This window comes from Myotis davidii, unplaced genomic scaffold (assembly GCF_000327345.1).
Source record: "Myotis davidii unplaced genomic scaffold, ASM32734v1 scaffold122, whole genome shotgun sequence".
Classification (NCBI taxonomy): domain Eukaryota; kingdom Metazoa; phylum Chordata; class Mammalia; order Chiroptera; family Vespertilionidae; genus Myotis; species Myotis davidii.
In genome coordinates this window covers 426,367-437,211 of record NW_006293234.1, presented here as the reverse complement: position 1 = coordinate 437,211, position 10,845 = coordinate 426,367, and the positions used below count along the sequence as shown (strand labels likewise).

The following is a 10,845-nucleotide window of genomic DNA, read 5'->3' as shown; positions in this document are numbered from 1 at the left end:
TGCTTTTCTCTTTCCTTCTAGTTGTAGAACTTCCACTCAGCCAGCCTTCCTGTGGCTCTGGATGATGTCCGTTCCATCTTTTAGTTGTATTTTTGAAGTGGTGTTCGAGACAGCAAACTCCGGTGTTTACCTATGCCACCATCTTGGTTTCTCCCTCTAAGTCTTTTTTTTTAAAAAAATTCTTATAATGAGTATATATTTAGTACTTTTCTCTGTTTCAGTGAATCACCTCAAAAACATTTGGAACCTATATGGCAACTACAGTGGATAGAACAAGATCGAGGAACAACAGGTGATGACAAGAGAGAAATACTAGTTTCTATATCAGCAGACGGAAGAATCACCAAATGGATTATACGCAAAGGACTGGACTGTTATGGTAAAAAAAAAAATACTACTAATAAATAGATATCAAGTTATCTTTCTCTTGTTATAGGCTGAATTAAAAATTCCTAGTAAACCATGTATAAGAGGTGAAAAATTTTGGTTTTTCTAAATAAGAAAATAAAACTGGGCTTGGTCATTTTTTTTTATAAGCATCTAGTTTGGGTATTTGCTAATTTTAACCTAATCACATGCAGAAGATGGCAGAAATCATTATTTGCAGAAGGGACATATTATATCTACAATACTTTTTCATGTGATAAATAAGATATATTTTTTCTTTTTTTTTACCACTCTGAAATAATTTTAATAAACTGGTTTGGGGACAGTTTAGGATTTCAGTGGAAACTAGTTAACACTCTCAAACAATACTATTATATTTGCAAACTTAGTTTTCTAAGGCAGGAAACCTTTTCCCCTATTGTCTCCCATTACTTTTTTCCATTTATTTATCTCTTCCCTGCCTCATTCTAAGAATTAATTCAGATGTCTATGTAATTGCTTGGAATTATGGCACCAATGTAGCAGAAACAGCATATATGTATTAAATCATATGGCAATTGATTTTCTTCCCCTGGTATGTACTTGCTCCACTCACCATCCTAGCTTCCTCTAACTACTAAAAACCCCAAATTGGTCCCAGGGAAAGCACTTAAAACCTTATATTTTCAGAGCCATGAAAAAACAGATCAAAAGGAGAAATCACACTAATATCTCCCCATGAAGGAAATAAAAATCTGTCCATCTCATGATTTGAAACCCTTGGGGGACCTAAGAAATGTACTGTATTTTTTCTTTAAATAAAGATTTGATGCGTTTGAAGCGAACTACTTCCATCATCAGCAGAAGAGGAGGGGAAAAGGAAAAAAAAGGTGAAGCTTTGATATCTCGTCAAGCTCCTGGGATGTGCTTTGCTTTTCATCCCAAGGTAAATTATTTCAATCCATGATTTACTATTGCATATAACAACTTCCAAGAATGGAAGTATATTAAGATATAAAGCAAGACAAAAAGTTAGCATGTTAACTAATATTGTGCCTTGTAAGTAAGAAAGTAACAAACATAGCTGTCAACCAAAGGTGGTATGGCACATTCCAGTTGACTATACTCTGTCTTTATCTTCTTTCCAGAGAAAAGGTCTATATTTCTGAGGAACTATGGCAAGATCCTCTTTACAACTGCATGTATAATGAGTGCCGCTCCTTGACCTTCTTGTCTGCTCTGCTGCTCTATTGTTCCAATAGAAACCAAATGTACCATATCGTCCTCTAGATCCTTCATGTGAGGGGTTGCTCTTACGATGCTAGGCATCAGGAAGACTACTTAACACATTGCGCACCAGTAGTTTTGTTGCCAGCTTTACCCAGTGGCCAGACAAGTTTCTATTGAACGAGCACAAAAAGGTTTTACAGAGTCTCAGACTTTAAAAAGATAATAGCTTGTAAGAATATATAATACATAACTTCAAAATGTAATGGGTATTTAATTTTAAGGCATGCCTTTAACATTATGTAAAATACTGTGTAATATGAAACAGGAGAATGCTCGTGATCTGCCCACAATGTGTTAAGTTCCTTCTGATCAAGCCCAGAATCAAATCGAAGCACAGTTAATGAACTTCTACTTTTTAAAATTCTTTCTATCTGGAGGTTCTTTGGAGTCAGAAAATTCAGCCATTCTGACCCACTTCTACGAAAACATATCCTAATGTTTTCTGATATGTAATATGGTCATCTCTTTAGTGTCACCGTTGTCTACCTAATTATGCAAACAAAACTTGAGCTCCTACTTTGTTCTATCCTAGCATCCAAATGATAGTGAAGCCTTACTGCATCACTCCTTCCAGCCCACGCTTACTCCTTGTTAATGTAGCTCAGGCCTTTGTCATGTTTCACTTTTATAACAGTGCTAGCTTATTCTAACTGCCTTCATTCTCAAATTCCTGTAATCTACTTTTCACCTAACTCTATAACAGTGGTTCTCAGCGTGGGCAGGCCGGTGGGTATTTTCCCACCAGGAGACTTTTCACAATGTCGTAACACATTTTTGGTTCTTACAGCTGGAGGAGGTGGGGCGTGGGGAGGAATGCTATTGCCGTTTAGTGAACAAAGTCGAAGGATGCGGGGAAACATCCTATAAAGGCATCGTGCAAGCACCATCGCCATCTCCCACCCCCAAACAAAGAATTAGCTGGCCGAAAATGTCCATCGTGCTGGGCTGAGAAGCCTAGTCTGGTGTCCTAGAAATGTTCCTTGGTGGGAGGAATTCAAGATGATCATGTAGTCTATAAAGCGTGTCAAACTCAAAGGCTAACACGGGCCAAATAAACAAGGTCGAAGTTCATGTGGGCTGCAAAAAAACAACAGCTTCCATTTTCATTGAAACGTAGGTTTATTTCGAGACATGCTGAATACAAAGGGCTGAAATAAATGAGTAATCGTTAACATAACACAATAGAACATTTTAATAAACATTAATATTTTTTCTTGAACATTAACTTGCCAGACTCTGAATAACTGCACAAATTAATAAGCGTAATGCAAATAAACCTATTTTTCTTGTTCTCCGAAAGTGAAATATTTCCTGTTGTGCACACCAAACAAGGCAGTCCAAGACTAATGACGTGGCAGTCGGCTGCTAAAATATCAGCTGCTAGTATTAGTGGAGAGAAATGGTGCGCCTGTGCGTAAGGCGTGTAAGGGAAATGGATGCAACACTATTATAGTAATCTAGTCATTAGTGAACGTTGTAGTTAGTTAATAATTATGTATAACAGAATATTGTAAAAATTAAATTACAAAATTTTTATTAAAATGTTTCTTACAAACCGTTATATTAGCTGGGCTACAAAAATATTTGTTGTGGGCCATATGTGGCCCGCCGGCCATGAGTTTGACATGCTTGCTTTTACTTCTTCCTTTTTAATCTGGTTACCTTTTATTTCTTTTTATTGCCTGATTGCATTCATTAGAACCTCTAGCACAAGTGGGAATGGAAATGGTGAAAACAGACATCCCTGTCTAGTTCCTTATCTTAGGGAAACAGCATTCAGTCTTTTACTATTAAGTGTGATGGAGTATAATGGAAGCTGTAAGTTTACTGCAGATGGAATTAGATCCTTACTGCATCCATCATACACAAAAACACTTTTAGAAGAAAATGTAGGAGAATATCTCTATGACCTCAAAGTAGAAAAAATCTTCTTAAACAAGGCACAAAAAAGTACCATCCTATATAATAAAAGCCTAGATGGCATCATGCACGATGCCCTCGCGCAACGTCGCCACAAGATGGTCAGCAGGGAAGGACAGTTGGGGCAATATCAGGCCGGCAGAGGAGGGCATTTGGGGGCAACCAGGCCAGGAGGGGAGGGCAATTAGGGGTCACCAGGGTGGCATGGAAGGGCAGATGGGTGCAACGAGGCCGGCAGGGGAGGGCAATTAGGAGTGACCAGGCTGGCAGGGGAGGACAATTGAGGGCAATTGGGCCGACAGGGGAGGGCACTTGGGGATGATCAGGCCAACAGGCAGAAGCGGTTAGGGGCAATCAGGCAGGCAGGCAGGTGAGTGGGTAGGAGCCAGCAGTCCAGGATTGCGAGAGGGATGTCCGGCAGTCAGACATCCCCCAAGGGGTCCCAGATTGGAGAGGGTGCAGGCTGGGCTGAGGGACACCCCCACCCCTGTGCACGAATTTCATGCACCAGGACTCTAGTGTATGTATATATATATTATATAATAGATATACATTTATATATATAAATACCAGCTACACTAAAATGAGAGCTGCTATTTACCAAAAGATACCAAAGAAAATAAAAAGCCATACACTGGGAGAAGATATTTGCAACATATTTAATAAATAAGGAATATGTAATAGAACACAAACTTAAAGAAATAAATATAAAAAAGATAGATTATTAGTAAAATAGTCCAGAGATGTGAACAGAAGAGGAAATAAAAGTGTTACTATTCACATACATGGCAATTTAAACCATTAGGTATAATTTTACACTTAAGAAATGGCAAAATTTAAGATTTCTGATATGACCAACTGTTGAAGAGAATGTGGGTCAAAGGGAACTTTTATTTACTGCTGAATGTAAATTAATAATGGTACTTGGGTGGAGGGGGGCGGATTTTACTTTTTGTGTAATTTAAAATTGCATATGCCCCATGAACCAGTATTTGCATTCTTAAGTACTGGTACACATTAGAACAGTGTGTCTGAAATGTTAATGTACGTATAAGTTATTTGGAAATCTTGTGAAAATGCAGATTCTGATTCAGCAGATCTGGGGTAAGGCGAGATTCTGCAATTCTAAAATGCTCCCAGGTGATTCTGACCCCACATAGTTAGGAGACAGAACACTTACTTTCAGGCTTTCTAACTATGACTTATTTCACTATAGGAAATGCATTTCTTTCTTTCTTTATTTATTTTAAAATATATTTTTATTGATTTATTTTTTTTTACAGAGAGGCAAGGAGAGGGATAGAGAGTGAGAAACATCGATGAGAGAGAGACATCGATTAGCTGCCTCCTGCACACCCCCCACTGGGGATGTACCCACAACGAAGGTACATGCCTTTGACTGGAATCGAACCCGGGACCCCTCAGCCCGCAGGCCAATGCTCTCTCCACTGAGCCAAACCAGTTAGGGCTAGGAAATGCATTTAAAATCCTCATTTAATACATACATTTTGTTATAGATTTTTGAACTAGACACCATCTAGTTCAATTTCTCATTCCCAGCAAGAACCATTTCCTTAGCATTATATACATAAATAGCTATTATTAAGTCATCTGCCTTCTTCTTGACTTGTTCTATTGAAAGAACACTTATTATTTCCCTGGACTGCTAGTTCCAGTGAGAGATAGCTCTAAGTGTTAAAAGGTTTCTTCCTCATTTTAAGCCAATGTTTGTCCATGTAGTTTCTAGATAGGATGTTAAGTTATATCCTCTATTCCAGCAAAAAGTAAATCTATATTTTCTTTGCACAGTAGTTCTTCAAGTAGTTTAATTATTGTAAAATCATGATAGAAAGAAAAAGACAACAGACAACTATCTTTAGTATTTCTAGTTTGGGTTCTTGACTTGATTTTAATATATCTTGAGTGGTCTAATCTTCTATTTAGCACATTTACTAACGTATCAAAAACCAATGCATTTTGATTTTTTGTGTTGTAGGACACAAATATCTATTTGGCTGGCACTGAAGAAGGTCACATTCACAAATGTTCTTGTTCATATAATGAACAATACCTAGATACCTACAGAGGACATAAGGTTAGTTTAATTATAGTAAGTATGGAAAATGTATCTTGAAATATTTCTGAAACAATAATATCATTATGCGTAGTATTTTAAATATGCAATACATTTACTCCTTCAGAGTTAAAAATATCAACTCAAAATAAGTGCTTGCTTGCATGGAAACTACCAATAATGTGTGGGGCATTGTTTTTGGCTTCCAGAATATCCTCAGTTTTTTCTTGCACATTATGGAAGTCACAAGTTTTATTTGTTTCTAACTTTGCTTATAACATGCTGATCCCAAAGTAAAATTGTCTCTTGCATATCCCTGTTCTGCATATCTTTTATAATTGTTCCATCTATATTTTCTTCATTTCTTTTTTCTTAACACTCCTTATATTTTTAAGTCAGTATGTATAATATGTATTAATATTTAGTGAGTATTGTATCAACTATTTTTTAATGTTTTTGTATGGCATAATTTAGAGAAGATTCAATTTATGACGTTACTTTCAGCTAAAATGATACCCACATAATAATGCATGGTGGATAAATCTTCTAGAAATCTTAGCATTTTAAATTTGTTGGTGAAGTTTAAAGTATCAGATATTAAATACTATTTACCAATGTGTTTTAATTTATTTTTTTAATTTAAGGGTCCAGTGTATAAAATAGCATGGAATCCGTTTTGTCATGATGTGTTCTTAAGCTGTTCTGCAGATTGGGGCGTTATTATATGGCAACAGGAAAATACCAAGCCTTTTTTGAGTTTTTATCCAACTACTTACGTTGTTTATGATGTTGCCTGGTCCCCGAAATCATCCTATATATTTGCAGCTGCAAATGAGAACAGAGTGGAGATTTGGGACCTTCACATCAGCACGTAAGTGTTAATATTTTTCTTGGGGATGTTTCTAGTAGAAGTAGGTCAAACTAAATGATACCTGAAAGTTTTGACATTGGTTACAGAGACCTGTACAGGGTGGGGCAAAAGTAGATTTACAGTTGTTAAATGGAAATCAATGCAATGATTAAGAATAACACAAGAATAAACTCTGTGTTTTCTGTATTCACAACTGTAAACCTACTTTTACCCCACCCTGTATTTACTTTGAAACAAGTAATAGTTTATACTATGAGAGTTCTTTAAGAATAAAGATGTATGCCAGGATGCTATATTAATATTAATTACTTATGTGGTTATAAACATATTTGAATGAAAATAGGTTATATTGCCCTGGCCAGTGTGGCTCAGTTAGTTGGATATAGTCCCATACACCAAAAGGTTGCCTGTTCCATTCCCAGTCAGGGCACATGCCTGGGTTGTGGCTCCATCCCCCATGTGGGACATGCCAGAGGCAGGCAGTCACTATGTCAATGCCACATCAATGTTTTTCTCTCACCCCTCCCAGTCTCTCACTCTCTAAAAATCAATAAAAATCAATAAAAAGAAAATAGGTTATATTTTTCATCTCCTCAAATGATTATATACTGATATATAATATTAAGAATCAGTTATTTTGATTTTGAAAATGCTTAAGCTTTTTATTTTTATTGCATAAAATCACAAAAAATATTTCAGACTTCTCTAAGTCTGAATATACAAAGAACATATTAACAACAACTGAATTTACAAATAAATATTGTATTACAGTTTGGATCCTCTAATTGTGAATGTTGCTAACCCTGGAATCAAGTTCACAACTGTTCTCTTCGCTAAACAAACAGATTGCCTTCTAGTGGGAGACAGTGATGGACAGGTTGCTGTGTACGAACTGAAAAATATGCCCACTCATTTGTCTTTTGGCCGGGTAAGATTCAAAAGTCAAAATTTTATGTAATTGTATGATTTTATTTAGTTGCAATTTTGTGTCATACAAGGAAGGGCTTTACATTTCTTTTAAGTGTGGTGCAATGGAAAAAATATGGGTTACAAGAACTGCTACCTACTTGGCATGATTCCTATCTGTTCCCTGTCTATAAAATTGGAATAATGATGTTGTTGAGCATAAGATTTATAAATGTCATATGAAAGAACTTAAAATTGTACCTAATATTTACTTAGGACTTAATAACTGTTAAATATAGCTGAAAAATTTACTGAAATATATACAAAACTTTTATAAGAAATAATATTTTTAGATATTATCCAATGTTCCTAAAATAAGTATTTGTTTCTATTGGTTTAGCATTATCCTTAGTCCCTTTCTCTGATCTTCAAATACCAAAGCTTTGTTGTAAAACTTTGACAAGCAAGTAATATCAAAGATGGCCATTATTTGTAAGGTAGCTTTTCAAGTTTTTCTGTTTCTTATGTTTAACTTTCTATTTTAAGCAGTAATCTGGAAAATATTACAGTAAATACAATAAACATGTTAAAAACATTAAAATATTCAGAAATCAATAAGGAAAAACACTAAGACTCCAGGAGAGAGTGGATAGTGATTGGAAACTTCATTCACAAAAAAATGACTAGTAACTTATATTTTAAAATTCAACCTCACTAATAATTAAAGAAATAAAAAATTATTACATTAAATTAACATGCATTCTCATAGCATTCTCATATATCAAATTAACAAAGTTTTTTTTTTAATGGGACTGCTCAGTACTGGCAAACATTTGATAAGATAGGTCCTTGGCTATACTCATGTTTGGAATAGAAATTGGCGTAACTTCTTTGGAACCAAATTAGCAATATGAGCCAAGACTATCCACTTCTGGGACTCTATCTTGTAGAAATATTCATAAAGGCAATCAAAGAAATTAATTATAGCATTATTTGTAATTGGATTAAAAAACAAAAAGAAGAAGGAAACAAATATCCAACCAGAGAGAAATATGGTCAGGGAAGGCAGATGTGTTGATTAGATTTGGGTCACATGTCGGAGGTAGAGTTCTACCCCAACCATAACTTTATTTGACTGTAAATGCTAAATAAATAAATAAATAAATTGAAAATACATAAAATAAATCAAAGTCACAAATTTATTTGTTAGACAATTTAATATGACAGGTTCTCTTATATATAATAAGTATTTAACATACAAAATATATAGCCTGAGCTGGTTTGGCTCAGGGGATAGAGCATCAGCCTGGGGACTGAAGGGTCCCAAGTTCAATTCCAGTCAAAAGCACATGCTCGGGTTGTGGGCTCGAACCCCAGTAGGAGGCATGCAGGAGGCAGCCAATCAATGATTCCCTCTCATCATTGATGTTTCTATCTCTCTCTCCCTTCCTATCCGAAATCGATAAAAATATATTTAAGAAAATAACAAAGAAAATATTTACAAATTCCTTAATACAAAAATAGTAAAATTATCTATTTGATTTGCTGCATTATTTCCATATACAATTCTTATTCTTCGAGGGTAAAAATATGTTTTCTCAATAAAGAAACAAATGAAACATCCTAAGTAGTTTTGGAGATTATTTTCTCAACTGGCTGAGATGCATATTGACTGTAGACATTTAAAGGAATTTTTCTAACTGCCGAGCCCTGTCGCACTGTTGATTTGTCATTGTCCTCCTCCATATGGAGAGGTCTCAAAGCCTTGTCTCCTAAAGTCTAGTTACAGGTTACTTACCTTCTCCATTCTTTTATGGAGCTCTGCAACATGTTGCTGCATCACTTGATTGATTTTTATCAAGTGATTGAAACAACCTAAATGTTCATCAGTGGAGACCTGGATAAGTAAAATATACTGCATTCACCTGAGTGACTACAATACCAAAGTTTAAATGATGTATATTTCAACGTCTCAATATGACACATTTTGAAAACATAGTATTGAGAAATAAAAGCAAATTTCATGAAAGGAAGTACAAAATATGATTTTGTAATATTATTTAAACAAAAAATAAAACTGTGTTCTTAGGCATGCTTATAGTTAGTAAATGTATAGACTGGAAGGTGGAAGACAATGTTTCATTTCTGTGTTTGGATTTGAATCATTTAGAGACATCTTTTTTTTGTGAGCTGTATGCCATGTAAGCAGAAAGTAGGCAAAACTCAGAATCTGAACATTTTTGGCAAACTAGTGTGTGTGTATGTGTGTTTTAATAATTTCAATGCTGGTGAGCAAAATTTTCTTTTAACAAATATATTCCATAAATTAGTAATAAATATAGTTTCCTACAACAAGTAAGTCTTTTATGCTTTTGGTCATAATATTCTAAAGGTTAAAGATTATATTTCTGGGAAATTAAATTATTAATCAGTTTTTATATCACTTATTGTCAAACATGAGCTTAACTGATACAGCTCTTTTGTAGCTTTGCAGAGAATTATAATCATAACAGTAATTTGAAGTCTTAAAGTAATTAATGCCAAACCATTATTTTCTATCGAGATATCTTATCAAGTAACATTATGATCTATAATTTTCCCATTAATTTTAACCAAGAGTGAATAAAATTTTTGGAAATCTTATGATTTCATTGTATAGGAAAAATCTGCACCAAATTTATGGTAAAGGGTGTCTCTGGGAAATGAATGCTGAGAGAAGAACAGCATTGGGGAGGGCTGCAAAGGGAACTTTAATGTTATCAGTATGATTTTATTTCTTTTATTAAAAAGTATCCAAGGCTGCCCTCGCCAGTGTTGCTCCATGGTTAGATCATTGGATTGTGCATGGAAGGGTCATGGGTTTGATTCCTGGTCAAGGGCATATACTTGGGTGCAGGTTCAATCCCTGGCCAGTTCAGGGCACATGCATGAGGTAACCAACTAATTTATCTCTCTCAGATCTCTCTCTCTCTCTCTCTCTCTCTCTCTCTCTCTCTCTCTCTCCTCCCCCCTCCCTTACTCCCTAACACTCTCTAAAAATCAATGGAAAAAAATATCCTCAGGGTCAGAATTAACAAAACAAGAAAGGTCTCCAAGGCAAAGATGACATTTGTTGGTTTGGAGTGGATATGTGTTTTCCAAAGCCAAAGTACCAGGCAGCCCACATACCATGTATGCTCAGCAGGGTTCACTGGGGAAAACCCACAGAGAAAGGATCGACAGCAGTTTTAAGACCACAGCTCCCCTGTATCTCTGCATTGCCCATCACCCTTTGTGGCCTTGCACAGTAGCAGGAGGAGGAGGAGGAGGGGGAGGGGGGGGAGGAAACTGGGGGAAACTATATTTCTGACTCTTGCTCTCTCCTACATCACATACACGTAGCTGGACAATGTCTTGAGTATATATATGGATGATGAGA

At 35.6% G+C, this 10,845-nt stretch overlaps 1 protein-coding gene across 1 annotated transcript in view; it reads left to right on the top strand.

Moving 5' to 3' along the window:
• WDR78 (WD repeat domain 78) overlaps positions 1-10,845 on the top strand; it is a 51,227-nt gene that overhangs the window by 37,540 nt on the left and 2,842 nt on the right. Inside the window, 5 exon segments of the mRNA XM_015566006.1 lie at positions 222-379; positions 1,191-1,312; positions 5,573-5,671; positions 6,295-6,521; positions 7,293-7,449. Coding sequence (XP_015421492.1) covers positions 222-379; positions 1,191-1,312; positions 5,573-5,671; positions 6,295-6,521; positions 7,293-7,449 — 763 coding nt within the window.